The sequence below is a fragment of the Xenopus laevis genome, chromosome 5L (genome assembly GCF_017654675.1).
Source record: "Xenopus laevis strain J_2021 chromosome 5L, Xenopus_laevis_v10.1, whole genome shotgun sequence".
In the NCBI taxonomy this organism is placed as follows: Eukaryota; Metazoa; Chordata; class Amphibia; order Anura; family Pipidae; genus Xenopus; species Xenopus laevis.
The window spans coordinates 159,381,677-159,398,464 of NC_054379.1; the positions used below are offsets into that span (position 1 = coordinate 159,381,677).

Genomic DNA, 16,788 nt, shown 5'->3' on the forward strand with positions numbered 1-16,788 from the left:
AGCAGAACTTCTTTCTAGTGTGACCCAACCGGTTTAACATAATAGGGTTGCAGAATAAAAGAAGGACCAAAGGGCCCTGCTGACAAGAGCTTACAATCTAAAGTTCCAGTACCGGTGTAGGATGCGTTATCCGGAAACTTGTTATTCAGAAAGCTCCGAATTACAGAAAGACCATCTCCCATACTCCATTTTATCCTAATTTTTCAAAATGATTTCCGTTTTCTCTGTAATAATAAAACACAGTAAACTAAGATATAATTAATCCTTATTGGAGGCAAAACCAGCCTATTGGGTTTATTTAACGTTTACATGACTTGCTAGTAGACTTAGGGGGTTATTTACTCTACATTTAACTCTAAATGCAAAAATCATGAAAAATTCGTGATCACGAATCGAGTTCAGTCTAATTTATAAAATAGGACTTTTAAAAAAAATCACAAATTTATTCAGAATTTATTTAACCCTGAGGGTGGAAAAGTCAGAATCGGATAATCTGGCATTTCAGACCTGTCGAGGTTGCATATAAGTCAATGGGAGAAGTCCCAATGATTTTTTGATGTGTGCTGGGTTTTGTGCGTTACCCCAAAGTTTTCGGGTGAAAATTCCGAAAAAATCAGGAAAATCTGATTTTTTTCCACAGTGCAAATTTTCCGGAAAATGTCATAACAAATAAGAATAAAACCCCAAGCGGATTTGATCGGAGTTTGTAGCAGAAATTGAGATAAATTCAGACTTTGATAAATAACCCCCCTTAAGATATGAAATTACAGAAAGATCTGTTATCTGGAAAACCCCAGGTCCCGAGCATTCTGGATAACAGGTCCCATACCTGTACTAATCTGATCATATAAGGCTATATCTGCATATTTGCGGTGTTTGCCATTTGGGCTGATTCCAGTTGGCCCAGTAAGATTAAATCAGGCCAATTTCATCAGTTGTGCCCCTGGCCCAATGAGTTTTTTTTGTCATTCTTATTTCTACTGCTTATTACTATTCATCTTCCATGTTGATTTGAAAACAAAAATAAAGTATAGTGAGTAAAAAGTAAAAGATGAATATTAGGGGCATCTACTGCATCTAGATAAAGTTCTTTTTATGTTGGACACCTCCTTTCAGTACGAGCTTTGAGACCCGATTCTCTCTGCTGTGTTTTTGTTGGTTCTACCAGGCTAATCTCTATCTTTTCTTGCCAAGATGAGCCTCGGCGTTGCAGGGCCCAACATAATGGCATTGGCCGGCACATCATCATCATCTGGAAGAGGAATAGGGAAGATGACCAGCTTTGTTCCCGAGCTCCAGAGCATGATGTAAGTGTTCCTTTTATGAATTCATTACCAACAGGGAAAGTTCATCTGTTCAACATTAATGATTTTGTTATCACTGTTATTCAACTAAAGTTTTTTTTTTTTTTGTTTTGAAACTGTACAATAATCTCTTTTGGAAGTTATTTTAATCGGAGACCTTGCTGTACATTAAATCCAGAGAAGGGGTGCAGCATGAGGCAGGAGCATACAGTGGTGGAAAAACGATTCTTGACACTTTAGGCTGGCTTTAGCGGTTTGTCAGAATGGCGTCCTTGAACAGGAGGGATTTTACATAGGGTGGTTCACCGTAGTTTATTTCTAGTATGTTATAGAATGGCCAGATCGAAGCAACTTTTCAATTGGTCTTCATTATTTATTTATTTATTTTTGTTTTTTTAATTATTTGCCTTCTTCTTTTCAACTTTCAAATGGGGGTCACTGACCCCATCTAAACAATAAGGGGCCCATTCATTAAGTTCGAGTGAAGGAATAGAAGAAAAAATACTTCGAATTTGGAAGTGTTTTTTTGGCTACTTCGACCATCGAATGGGCTACTTCGACCTTCGAATCGAACGATTCGAACTAAAAATCGTTCGACTATTCGACCATTCGATAGTCGAAGTACTGTCTCTTTAAGAAGAAACTGGCTATTGGCTATTTTTTTTTGGTCGAAGGATAATCCTTCGATCGATGGATTAAAATACTTCGAATCTTTTGATTCGAAGGATTTAATCGTTCGATCGAACGATTATTCCTTCGATCGTTCGATCAAACTATTTGCACAAAATCCTTCGACTTCGATATTCGAAGTCGAAGGATTTTAATTCCCCAGTCGAATATCGAGGGTTAATTAACCCTCGATATTCGACCCTTGATACATTTGCCCCTAAATGCTCTGTAAGGCTACAAATGTATTATTATTTCCAATTGTATTACTTATTTTTCTATTCAGCCCCTCTCCTATCCATATCCCAGTCTCTTATTAAAATTAGTGCACGGTTGCTAGGGTGATTTGGACACTAGTAACCAGATTGTTAAAAATGCAAACTGGAGAGCTACTGGATTACTCTGTTTTCTATTCAGTCCCTCTCCTATTCATATCCCAGTCTCTTATTCAGATAAGTGCATGGTTGCTAGGGGAATTCGGACACTAGTAACCAAATTGTTGAAATTACAAACTGGAGAGTTGTTGAATAAAAAGCTAAATAACTCAAAAACCACAAAATTAAAACCAATTACTAATTGTCTTACAATATATCTCTCTACATTATACTAAAAGTTAATTTAAAGGTGAACTACTCTTTTAAAGTAGGAATCCAAGCTTTTTTCAGCAGAAATCGCCGACCCAAGCCAAATCCGAATCCTTAAAATCATGTGATTTTTCATCGCACAAACAAGGAAGTAAAAAATATTACTCTTTCATCCTTCCTTACCCTGATTTGCATATGTAAAATAGGGTTCAGAGTTGGTTCGGTATTCAGCCGAATTATTCACAAAGGATTCGTGGGTTCGGCCAAAGCCAAAAATGGTGGATTCAGGGCGTCCCTAATTTAAAGGGGAGGGAAACCCTGATAAAAAAAGGGCAGGGGATTCCAAAGATAGGAAGATGTGTTCCAAAAAGTTTAAAGGAGAGCATCTAAAGATGTGGGCATGGAATGTTTAATTTGGAGCTACATTTTTGAGGTTCCTTAAATATTAATATCTGGAGTCCAGTTCAAACAGAGAACTAGTGATCTCTGTAGAAAAACAGCAGATACAGTGAATTGATGAGGCTGGTGGAAACAGTACGGAAGACTCAAGTGGGGAAAGACACAGTTGAGTGGAAACCCAATAAAGAGAAGGATGCAACAGTCTGGGTGGGACAAGATAAAGAAGCTGGTTAATGTCAGAGTTATAACTCAACAGAGAATTAAGTTTTTGCAGTAGCCTGATATCTACTTTGTAAAGACTACAATGTCAGGGTTTCATATTGCCCAAGTATTAACGGCTACATTATGTCCTTCAGATTTTTCTTTTCAAAGGAAAAATACACAGTAATGTTTACAAGATAACGTAATATGCTCAATTTGAAAATTGAGTTAAATAGTTTGGAGAACATAGAGGTCCGTTTATCAACATTCTCATTTTAGTGGTTTTAGAGCTTTTTGAAACCACAAATAAACTAAATTTCTCTAAAATCACAAATTCCATGTAATGTAGAAAAGGGGTTGTTCACCTTCCAAAGACTTTTTTTTTTTCAGTTCATCTGATTTCAGATTGTTCTCCAGAAATCATGACTTTTTTTCAGTTTTACAGTTTTTACAAAATCTACAAAATCTAAGTTTAAAGTTGAATGTCCCTGCAGCTCAGTAATTCAGGTGCATCTGAACTGTTACAATTTTGAAACATTTAGTTGATACATTTCTCACCAGCATCTCTGGAGTATTAACTATTGTATCAAGTCTAACAGTTACAAAGTTACAGGGACAAAGATAAGAAATGTATCAATTTAGAACAGTTTACAGGGTCGGCGACCCCCCCCCAGAGCTGCTTTAGAAAGTGAGAAAGGATACTTTATACTTGAATATTGGATAAACAGTCACACATAGAAAATTGAAAATAATTGGAAAAAGACGTTATTTGTGGTGATCTATCTGAAACCAACTGAACTGAAAAAAGTGCTGGAAGGCAAACAACCCCTTTAAAAGATCTAAATATAAGAAGCACAAATGAAAAACAAAATCTGAACCAAAACCTATAAAAAAAAAAGTTTTTCCAACAATTTACTAGCGAAAAGAAACCAAAAACCTCAAAGTCTGAATGGTTAAAAAAAAATGTGGAATAGGATCAGCACAGCTCCAGTTGGTTTCTATGGGACCTCGACTTAAGTTTAGCGTTCAGTTTTTTTTGTTGGTTTTACGCTTAATAAATTAATAATAAAACAGTAGCTTGTACTTGATCCCAACTAAGATATAATTAATCCTTATTGGAGGCAAAACCAGCTTATTGGGTTTATTTAATGTTTACATGATTTTCTAGTAGACTTAAGGTATGGAAAACAAAGATCCCTTATCCAGAAAACCCCAGGTCCCGAGCATTCTGGATAACAGGTCCCGTAGCTGTAATTACGTTTTGGGTTGGGAAAATCTGAGCCATATGTACGCAACACAGAGATATGTTCTTACTCAGATCTGAAAATTCCAACTGGTTTCCCGTTAGTCCATCGGCTTCTATATATGAGTATATATCTATATGTCCCATGTGTTATTATTTAGAGGCACATTTATTGAAAATCGAAATTCTAATTCATGTGATTTGTTTAAACTCGAATTCGATTGTACTCGAAATTGAAATGGGGGGTTATTTGTTAAAAAAAAATAATTGAATTGTTAAAACTCGGACGAACATTTCCGGACCGAAAACTCGAATTCGACTTAACTCGAATTGAGTTTTTTCTCTGAAAAAAAAAAAAAACTCGAATGTTCGGATGCCTACTAACAGCATAAAAATGGTCACTGGACCTCTCCCATTGACTTATACATGAACTCGGCAGGTTTTAGGTGGGGAATAGTCGAATTTGAGTTTTTAAAGGGCCAGAGTATGATAAATCTTGAAATTCGAATTACAGCTCAAATCGAGGTTGGATAGTTCACAATTCGAATTTGATAGTTTTGACCATAAAAAAAAATTCCAAAATTAGAATTTTTAATTCGACCCATAATAAATCTGTTACTTAATGTGTGTTGTTTGCGTGTCCTACGATTCCTTGTTCTGTCTCTAGTTGACGCAAGCAAGATGGCCACAGGGGCTTCTTTAGTGAAGACTAGGAAGCTTTATTCAGCCAGATCTTATCACATGTTCTATTTAGTCACATGACTCTCAACATTAAAGTGCTTTGCTAGCTCTCAACTGCCACGTTCTTCACTGACGGGAAACAAACTGCTGATGTACAAAGGGTCTTTCTTTAATTTAAAGGATCAATATTGGAAAATAAAATAAAACCATGTCCTTGCACTGTGATGTATTTTGTCTGTTTAATTATGAATACTTTGCTTGAGAATATTTCCCGTGCAATCAGAAACAGTGACTGTCGATGCTTATTAAAGGGTTGGTTCACCTTTAAGATAACCTTTAGTATGTTATAGAATGGCTAATGCTAAGCCACTTTTCAGTTGGTCTTTCACTTTTTATAGATATTAAATTATTTGCCTCCTTCTTCTTCTTCTGACTCTTTCCAGCTTTCAGATGGGGGTCACTGACCCCATCTATAAAACAAATGCTCTGTAAGGCTACAAATGTTTTATTACAGGTATCCCATTCGGTTATCCCATTATCCAGAAAGCTCCAAATTAGAGAGAGGCTGTCTCCCATAGACTCCATTTCATGCAAATACTCCAAATTTTTTTAAATTATTTCCTTTTTCTCTGTAATAATAAAACAGTCGCTTGTACTTGATCCCAACTAAAATATAATTAATCCTTATTGGAAGCAAAACCAGCCTATTGGGTTTATTTAATGTTTACGTGATTTTTTTTTTTAGTAGACTTAAGGTATGAAGATCCAAATTAAGGAATGATCTGTTATCCGGAATGCCCCAGGTCCTGAGCATTGTGGATAATAGATCCCATACCTGTACTTCTATTTATTACTCGTCTTTCTATTTAGCTTTTTAATCAGCTGCTCTCCAGTTTGCATTTTCAGCAGTCTGGTTGCTAGGCTCCAAATGACCCTAGCAACCATATGAATAAGAGACTGGAATATGAATAGGAGAGGCCTGAATAGAAATATGAGTAATAAAAAGTAGCAATAACAATACAAGTGTAGCCTTACAGAGTATTTGTTTTTAGTTGGGGTCAGTGACCCCCCATTCGAAAGCTGGAAAGAATCAGCAGAAGAAGGCAAAATATTTTAAAAACTAACAAATAAATAATGAAGACAAATTGAAAAGTCGCTTAGAATTGTTCATTCTATAACATTGTAAAAGTTAGCTTAAACGTGAACCACCCCTTTAACACATTTCATTATAATGGAGTCCAGAGCTTTCTGGATAACAGGTTTCCGGGTGACAGATTCCATACCTGCACTGTAAAAGCAGCTATTGCCAAACAGCAGCAGTCTTTTGTGAGGTTCTGTCTGCTCCCACTTGGGATAAGACTCGGTGGAACTGGATGTTTCGTTCAGTGTCGGCATTAGACCTTATTATGACTAACAGGCTGAGGATGTTTCCCTAATTACACTTTGTGGCTGAGGCAACACTTTATTATTTGTTCTGTGTGTTAAACACACAGCGGAATGTTGCAACTCACCGGCCCCACGTCATTGTACATTGGCCATGACTATTGTAAGGACAACGTGAGGATCCTCAGCCTGTGTCATATCTCTTATCTGTATCACTCTGTATCCCGGGAAAGAGATTGTTCTGTTATAGGCACGCTGTTCACTCATTAGCCTGGACCCTAAATAAAAACACCGCCGGCTACTGTCTGTCTTTTTTTTTTTTTTTTTTTTTTTGTGCGTGTAAACTTAAACGGGGCTGTTTACCTTTAAAGGGATGCTGTCATTGGGGAAAAATGTTTTTTTCGAAACGCATCAGTTAATAGTGCTACTCCAGCAGAATTCTGCACTGAAATCCATTTTTTTATATCTAATTTTGAAATCTGACATGGGGCTAGACATATTGTCAGTTTCCCAGCTGCCCCCAGTAATGTGACTTGTGCTCTGATAAACTTCAGTCACTTTTTACTGCTGTACTGCAAGTTGGAGTGATATCACCCCCTCCCTTTTCCCCCAGCAGCCTAACAACAGAACAATGGGAAGGTAACCAGATAGCAGCTCCCTAACACAAGATAACAGCTGCCTGGTAGATCTAAGAACAACACTCAATAGTAAAATCCAGGTCCCACTGAGACACATTCAGTTACATTGAGTAGGAGAAACAACAGCCTGCCAGAAAGCAGTTCCATCCTAAAGTGCTGGCTCTTTCTGAAAGCACATGACCAGGCAAAATGACCTGAGATGCACCTACACACCAATATTACAACTAAAAAAAAATACACTTGCTGGTTCAGGAATGACTTTTTTTATATTGTAGAGTGAATTATTTGCAGTGTGATTTTAAAATAAAAACTACATCATAAAAATCATGACAGAATCCCTTTAAGTTAAATAGATGAACCTAATAGGCTGGGTTTGCTTCAAATAAGGATGAATTGTATCTTAGTTGGGATCAATTATTACAGTGGAAAGAATTTAAAAAAATAAATCAATTAGTTGATTACAGGTATGGGACCTGTTATCCAGAATGCTCGGGACCTGAGGTTTTCCGGAAAAGGGACCTGTCCATAATTTCAATCCCCAAGCCTACTAAAAAGATCATGTGAACATTAAGGGGGTTATTTATTAAACTCAGAATATTCAAATCTTGAAAAATTTGACTTTTATTATACCCCGCTGCAAAAAGCTCGAATCCAAAATCTTCCTTCTCTGACTTGTCGAGGTCTTGTATAAGTCATTGGGAGAGGCACCTATCTCAATTTGAAGTTATCGTGGACTGCGCTGGTTTTGTTAAATCAAGTTTTTATTAATTAATTAATAAGATAAAATCAAGCAAGGGAACTTTTTTTTAAAATAAAATATGGGATAAATTCTGATTTTAGTAAATAAACCCAATAGTCTCGTTGTGCTTCAATAAGAATTAATTATATCTTAGTTGGGATCAAGTACAAAGTACAGGTATGGGACCCGTTATCCAGAATGCTCAGGATCTGGGGGTTTCCGGATAACTGATTTTCCATAATTTGGATCTTCATACCTTAAGTCTACTAGAAAATCATGTAAACATTAAATAAACCCAATAGGCTTGTTTTGCCTCCAATAAGGATTAATTATATCTTATTTGGGATCAAGTACAATTATTATTACAGGTACGGGACCTGTTATCCAGAATGCTCAGGACCTGGGGTTTTCCGGATAAGGGATCTTTCCGTAATTTGGATCTTCATACCTTAAATCTACTAGAAAATCATGTAAACATTAAATAAACCCAATAGGCTGGTTTTGCCTCCAATAAGGATTAATTATATATTAGTTGGGATCAAGTACAATCTACTGTTTTATCATTACAGGTATGGGACCTGTTATCCAGAATACTCGGGACCTGGGGTTTTCCGGATAAGGGATCTTTCTGTAATTTGGATCTTCATACCTTAAATCTACTAGAAAATCATGTAAACATGAAATAAACCCAATAGGCTGGTTTTGCTTCCAATAAGGATTAATTATATCTTAGTTGGGATCAAGTACAAGTTACTGTTTTATTATTACACAGAAAAGGGAAATACTTTTTTAAAATTTGGATTCATTTATTATAATGGAGTCTATGGGTGACGGCCTTTCCGTTATTCGGAACTTTCTGGATAATGGGTTTCTGGATAACGGATCCCATACTTAATTATTTGGTTAAAACTGAGTCTAAGGGAGACAGCCTTCCCATAATTCAAAGCTTTCTGGATAACTGGTTTGTGGATAACAGATCCTATTTGATAAAAATGGAGTCTTACGAGGAATGACCTTGCTGTAATTCTGAGCTTTTCCGGATACCAAATCCTATAGCTGTATTATCATTATTATTGTTACATGGCTATAGCTCGGCAGCAGATTCCGCAGCCCTGCACAATAAATGGGTGTATGTATTGAACACACGATGACATACAAATAAAAACATAAGTGTCTATACATTGACAGTACAGTAGAACCCCCCCCCCCCATTTTACCTTTTTCAGGGGACCAAAAAAAAAAATGATGTACTGTATTGTGCATAATGTATAGATGGGACCACAAAACAACAATGTAAAATGAGGGGAAACTTGAAATCAGGGGATGTAAAATAGGGGTTCTACTGTATTTCCATCAGGCAGTGACCGTGTACAGAGTGAATGAAGGGATTGTACTGATGTGACCCCCCTGTGCCGGACACTTTTCATGTTGTATGACACACAATACTTGTGGTTCTGACTAACGGATCTCGGAGTCGAAGTCGTGTCTGTGTAGCAGCCGTGGCCTGTTCACACAATGAAGTCATAACCTCAGCACAATACGTTGAGCCTAAAAGATCCCGCACAGAACATACAGTGTCTATGGACCGGGCATGTGTGAAATCATTCTTCCCCTTTATTGGCCGTTTCTCATGCCCGGCACAGACGCACCATTGTTGCCTGCTGACGTGACTCACACTCATACGGTTTTATAAAACAACTTTGTCCTTTTTTTTTTTTTTCCTTCTTTTTTTGGCAGTTTGTAGTTTCAACCCGGCAACAAAGCGTTTGTTCTTTCATCAAATTCCCGGTGACGCCAACTGTGAATCAGCGTTTCAGTCACCGCTTTCGTTTTGGGCACTTTGGACCTGAAAATCTACTCGCTGAGACTGAAATACAGACGTCGGTCGGGCCCATCGTTTCAAAGGGGTTGTTCACCTTTAAATATGATGTCGACTCTACATCATATTTAAAGGTGAACAACCCCTTTAAAACGTTGAGAGGGATATTCTGAGACAATTTGCAGTTGGTTTTCATTTTTTATTATTTGTGGTTTTTGAGTTATTTAGCTTTTTATTCAGCAGCTCTCCAGTTTGCAGTTTCAGTAATCTGGTTACTAAGATCCAAATTCCCCTAGCAACCATACACTGAGTTGAGTAAGAGACTGGAATATGAATAGGAGAGGCCTGAATAGAAAGATGAGTAATAAAAAGTAGCAATAACAATACATTTGTAGCCTTACAGAGCATTTGTTTTTTTTTAGATGGGGTCAGTGACCCCTATTTGCTGGAAAGAGTCAGAAGAAGAGGAAATAATTCAAAAACCATAAAAATAAATAATGAAGGCCAATTGAAATAACATGGCCATTGTGTAACATACTAAGGGGCAGATTTATCAAGGGCCGAATTTCGAAGTGAATTTTAACTTCGAAATTCCACTGTTGAATAGTGTAGTCCGACAGTCGAAGGATTTATAAGATAGTACGATCGTATAAAAAAATCCTTCGACTTCTCAAAACTTAGCCAAATGTTGGCTATAGGTTCTAGGAGGTTCCCATAGGCTAACATAGCAATTCGGCAGGTTTAAGGTGGCGAAGTGTCGAAGGCGAAGTTTTTTAAAGAGACAGTACTTCGATTTTCAAATGGTCGAATTTGTGAAGTATTTTCAATTCGTATCGAAGTCGAATTTGGCCTATTCGAATGGTCGAAGTACCCAAAAATTACTTCGAAATTCCACGTTTTTTAATTCCAATATTCACTTCGACTTTTGATAAATCTGCCCCTAAAAGTTAACTTAAAGGGGGGTTCATCTTAAAGTTAACTTTTACTATGTTATCAATTCTTAGCAACTTTTCAGTTGACCTTCGTTATTTTGTATAGTTTTTGAATTATTTGCCTTCTCCTTCTGACTCTGACCAGTTTTCAGACAGGGGTCACTGACCTCTTCTTAAAACAAATTCCAATCTCTTATTCAAATCAATGCATAGTTGCTAGGGTCATTTGGACCCTAGCAACCCGATTGCTGAAAAGGCAAACTGGAGAGCTGCTGAATAAAAAGCTAAATAACTCAAAAACCATAAATAATAAAAGATAAAAACCAATTGCCTTGGAATATCACTCTCTACATCATACTAAAAGTTAATTTAAAGGTGAACAACCCCTTCAATAACTGGTGACCCCTAGTGGGTGGAGTCTGCTCCATTATTACAGATGGTGTCCCTGTTACCAGTGTTTGGGAAGAAGTGGATAGTGTTTCTTATAATTGTCTCTAAACCAATATTTGGGTCACTGACAGAACCTGGATCGTCTGAGAACGAGATGGAGAAACAGTGGAACATTCATAAACCAACAAAGAGTAACACTATATAACAGAGCTGGGGTATTAATCGTGTAAGTCACAGGATTATAGAACATGGTTTTTTGTTATGTACAGGGCGGCACCTGCACCCACACTTTGGCTTATATCAATCACACCTACAGATTTGTCTTCTCATTTGCCAGAACAAGACATTGTCTCCAAGTAAAGTCCCTGGGGAAAATGAACGTGTTGCATCGTTTTGTAGGGGTTAGTGCTATTGCCTGAGCTCTTAATTGTCAGCCCTCTTGTAATATTCAATCTCCTATTTCTCAATCGCTATTTCATTGACATCACTTGGAGGAAATCACTCGCCTCTCTCTCATCCGCCTATAGATCAGGGTTTCTCATACATTTTAGGAAAACTATACACCTCAAACAATGTAGGTCTCTATAAAAAAGATATTGCATAAAACAGCTCATATGTACAACCCTGCTTCATGTAAATAAACCATTTTCATAATAATATACTTTTTTAGTAGTATGTGTCATTGGGTAATCATAAATAGAAAATTGGCATTTTAAAAAATTAAGGGCCACCCCCTGGGATCGTAGGATTCACGGTGCATACAAACAAACCATACATGTTAGGTCACATGAGCCAATTAACAGACAGAGTTGCGTCTTTTGCTGCCACACTTCTTCCTGTTACAGTTAGAGCTGCAGTATTTCTGGTCAGGTGATCTCTGAGGCAGCACACAGACCATCACACAATGGTGGCTCAAGGCAAGAGATGTAAAAGGGCAATATTTGCCTAAATATGGGTCATTTCATAGGACCGCTGTAATCATTGCCCTACACAGCTATTATATGCAGCAACATTTGTGCCCCCTATCTAAATCATTCATTTGTCAACCAGCAAGTAACGTGACTGTGACGCTAGATATTTATTGAAATAATTAGCGGCAGGAGTTGTGCTTTTCCCCCAAGAATTCCCTCATTCCTACATACAGGTATGGGATCCGTTATTGGGAATCCCGTCATCCAGAAAGCTCTGAATTAATGATATCTCCCATAGACTCTAATCTAAATTATCCAAATTTTTAAAAATGATTTCCCTTTTCTCTGTAATAATAAAACAGTAGCTTGTGCTTGATCCCAACTAAGATATAATTAATTCTTACTGGAGGCAAAACCAGACTATTGGATTTATTTAATGTTTATATGATTTTCTAGTAGATTTAAGGTATGAAGATCCAAATTACGGAAAGATCTGTTATCCAGAAAGCCCCAGGTCCCAACCATTCTGGATAACCGGTCCCATACCTATAACTTGCACTTGATACAAACTAAGATATAATGAATCCTTATTGGAGGAAAAAGCAGCCTATTGGGGTTTATTTAATGTTTATATGATTTTCTAGTAGACTTAAGGTATGAAGATCCAAATTACAGAAAGATCTGTTATCCGGAAAGCCCCAGGTCCCAACCATTCTGGATAACAGGTCTTATACCTGTACCTTGCACTTGATCCCAACTAAGATATAATTAATCCTTATTGGAGGCAAAACCAGCCTATTGGGTTTATTTAATGTTTATATGATTTTCTAGTAGACTTAAGGTATGAAGATCCAAATTATGGAAAGCTCTGTTCCGGAAAACTCCAGGTCCCAAGCATTCTGGATAACAGGTCAAATACATGTAGTAGCATCAGCTGCAGCCCATAATAAATTTCCCCAGACCTCTAGCCGGGATCCCTGCATGTAGCCACAATGCCTTTTTAATACGGCTATGGAATCCTTTATCCAGAGATCTCCACATTACAGGATGACCTTTTCCTATAGCCTTCATTTTATACAAATAATTAAAATTTGTAAAAATTATTTCCTTTTTCTCTGTAATAATAAAACAGTAGCTTGTACTTGATCCCAACTAAGATGTAATTAATCCTTATTGGAAGCAAAACCAGCCTATTGGGGTTATATAATATTTACAAGTAGACTTACTTAAATTATGAAGATCCAAATTATGGAAAGATCCGTTATCCAGAAAACCCCTGGCATTCTGGATAACAGGTCCCATACCTGTACTGTGAAATCAAAACAAATAACCTGTTGCTAGGGTTAATATGTCTGGCTACAAGTCAGCAGTTTATATAGATAGATAGATATAGATATATATTGATATAGATATATATTGATATAGATATATATTTATATAGATATATATTGATATAGATATATATTTATATATAGATATATATTTATATATTTATATATATATAGATAGATATAGATATAGATATAGATATATATAGATATAGATATAGATGTATATAGATATAGATATAGATGTATATAGATATATATATATATAGATATATATCTATATATAGATATATATATAGATATATATATATAGATATATATATAGATATATATATATAGATATATATATATAGATATATATATATATCTGGGTGCACACTGCAAAAAAGTCATATAGAATATCATGTAAAGCAAGGCACTCACAGGACTTATAATATGGTGAAAAAGAGAGATAGATATATTCTGGGTGGTGGCAATGAAGGGGTTAACCAGCAGCCATGAGCCCCGTGCTTAAGGAATCACTCTCCCGAATTTCCCCCTTTGTTAATGCGAATAGGAAATTCTATAATACGCAGACTATTAAAGCATGATTCATAGAAACGGCGATAGGCCCGCTGGGGTAAACTCGCTCACAATCTCTTCCACCTGTTTCCAAGCGACTCGCGAGGGATCACTCACAGGTGGTTTCCTGCTTAAGATGTTTATGGCAAGACCACGGGGATACGGGTTTTCGGATTGAAGATGGGCCATAATTCACTCTTAACACATCGTCAAACCCTACGACTGAGTCTTTACCTTTGTGAAGTTGTTAATTCTTCGTGCGTTTGCCAGTAGTTACGTTTGTGTGTGTGTCTGGCTGGGCGGGGGGCTGACGTACGCTCTGTAGTACTGCGAGGCTTCGTGTATTAACTGCAGTTTTGTGGGGGTTCGGCTATTATCCCACAAGGGAATGCGCAGGTATACAATTTTAAAGGACAACTAAACCCTAAAAATTAATGTGGCTAAAAATGCCATATTTTATATAGTGAACTTATTGCACGAGGCTAAAGTTTCAGCTTGTCAATAGCAGCAATGATCCAGGACTTCAAACTTGTCACAGGGGGTCACCATCTTGGAAAGTGTCTGTGACACTCACATGCTCAGTGGGCTCTGATTGGCTGTTGAGAAGCTAAGCTTAGGGGTCGTCACTAATTATCCAGCAGAAAATGAGCTTCCCCCCTGTAATATAAGCTGATGCTACAGGTTTGCTGATTATTAAATTCTGATGCTAATTGCACTGGTTTCTGTGCTGCCATGTAGTAATTATCTGTATTAATTACTAATCAGCCTTATATTGTGACATTTCTATTCTATGTGTACTGTATATTGTGAGTGGGTCCCTAAGCTCAGTAAGTGACAGCAGCACAGAGCATGTGCAGTGAATCAGCAGAAAAGAAGATGGGGAGCTACTGGGGCATCTTTGGAGACACAGATCTTTACTGCTAAAGGCCTGTGGTTGCCTTGGGCTGGTACAGAAGCACAAAACATAGAGGCACATTTATCAAAGGTTGAATTTCGAATTCATGTGAGTTTTTTAAAAACTCCCATAAACTCCTATGAACTTGAAATTCAACCTAAACTTGGGTGAATGGCCAGCTTTATACTGAAGAGAAAAAACGAAGCCTGAATCAATGTACAATGCATAAAAAATTAAAAAATAAATAAAACCCTCAACTCACAAAAAAAAGTCTTTTATCACATTCGTTTGACGGGAAAAAAAAATCCAAACTGCCAAAAAAATTTGAGAAAAAAACATCGACGTTAAGATTGAAGTTAATTTTTTATTTGTTTAGGCCTTACTGAGGCAGCGGAGGGAGGGCAACAAGGGTTAAGCTATCATTCATTTGACTTTAATATTCACATCAGCCTTGTAGGCCACGATCCGTATCAAGAACGAACGTGCGGAGCCAAAAAGCACAACATGTTAACAATTTCCAAAAATTAAGACCATGTAAAAACACATTAGGTAAGGGATTAGAGTTAATATATGAATAAATAGTGTGGTGTGTTCATTTTGCTAAGGAATGCAAACATATGGTCCTATAACACAACCTTGAATTAGTTTGGTATGTATTTCTCAAAGGAAGCCCGGACGCAGAGGACCTTGGCCGACCAAATGCGTAGGGATTATGTAAAGAAATCTAGTAAGCTTTCATCAAACATTTGTTAGGTTTTAGAAGGCGAATTCAGCAAGGTCCTCTCTCTCTCTAATAGCCTGGGCACAAACTCTGTTTATTTTATAAATATTAATAATAAATGTTCTAGGGAGTTTTCCTTCTTGTGGGTCCTACGCAATGACTGTTTAGAAGTAAAAAGTCGGGTTTAATTGGTAACAATGCCAATGTTATATATGTGAAACTTCCTGGTTGGAACAAACTATGAAGATTATTTTATTCTTTTTGCCGCAGTCACGGACTGAAGAATGGCAGCTCCCACTGAAATGTATAAATACAGGATTATTCTATACACGCAAGTGATGTCCTTATACTTTACTGTGGAGTTTTTAAGCCATGACAAATGCTACACTTGCAGGGGCAAGGGGCTCATAGCTACAGTCACTTTGATTATATTAAACAAGGCTGGTTTGTCCTTCACAATTTAGGGTGACCGTCATCTTCCTGGGATTGAAAACACATTAAAGAGTCAATTGGTAAATGATTGATCATGTCAGTCAGAGCCGAGCCTACGCAGGAGGGTGCCCAAAGCAAGTGCTCCCCCTGCAACACACCTCTCCAGTTGGTAACCCTCTCTCTCCACCACCCCCAACTGCTCCTTGCTTGGCAACTCCTCTCTCCCACCCATCCCTTCTGCAGGGCTGGAGTTAAAGGAGGCAGCAGAGATATGCACCTAGTCTTTTTGGGTTCCTCCCACCGTTGCACCCCTAGGCATGTACCTATTTTGCCTACCTCTAGTTCCAGACCTTCCTCAGTTTGTGTTCAATCACAAATATAAAATAGCTGATCTCTGTAAATGGGACTGATGCCCTTAACTGGAACATTCATAGAGTCAAGTGACCCACGGGTTGACCACCAGTTCCAGACCTTCCTCAGTTTGTGTTCAATCACAAATATACAACAGCTGATCTCTGTAAATGGGTCTGATGCCCTTAACTGGAACATTCATAGTCTAGTGACCCATGGGTTGACCACCAGTTCCAGACCTTCCTCAGTTTGTGTTCAATCACAAATATACAACAGCTGATCTCTGTAAATGGGGCTGATGCCCTTAACTGGAACATTCATAGGGTCTAGTGACCCACGGGTTGACCACCAGTTCCAGACCTTCCTCAGTTTTTGTTCAATCACAAATATACAACAGCTGATCTCTGTAAATGGGGCTGATGCCCTTAACTGGAACATTCACAGGGTCTAGTGACCCACGGGTTGACCACTAGTTCCAGACCTTCCTCAGTTTGTGTTCAATCACAAATATACAACAGCTGATCTCTGTAAATGGGGCTGATGCCCTTAACTGGAACATTCATAGGGTCTAGTGACCCACGGGTTGACCACTAGTTCCAGACCTTCCTCA

General features: G+C 37.6%; 2 protein-coding genes across 7 annotated transcripts in view; one reads left to right on the top strand and one right to left on the bottom strand.

Moving 5' to 3' along the window:
• The window catches only part of runx2.L (RUNX family transcription factor 2 L homeolog), a 178,748-nt gene that overhangs the window by 117,051 nt on the left and 44,909 nt on the right, over positions 1-16,788 (bottom strand).
• The window catches only part of supt3h.L (SPT3 homolog, SAGA and STAGA complex component L homeolog), a 307,390-nt gene that overhangs the window by 1,844 nt on the left and 288,758 nt on the right, over positions 1-16,788 (top strand). For 2 of the 3 annotated variants that reach the window (XM_018261992.2, NM_001093940.1), the window contains exon 2: positions 1,195-1,307. In XM_018261992.2, coding sequence (XP_018117481.1) covers positions 1,195-1,307 — 113 coding nt within the window. Of the gene's footprint in view, positions 1-1,168; positions 1,308-16,788 lie in introns of all 3 variants that reach the window. The other variant, XM_018261990.2, reaches the window with a different exon arrangement.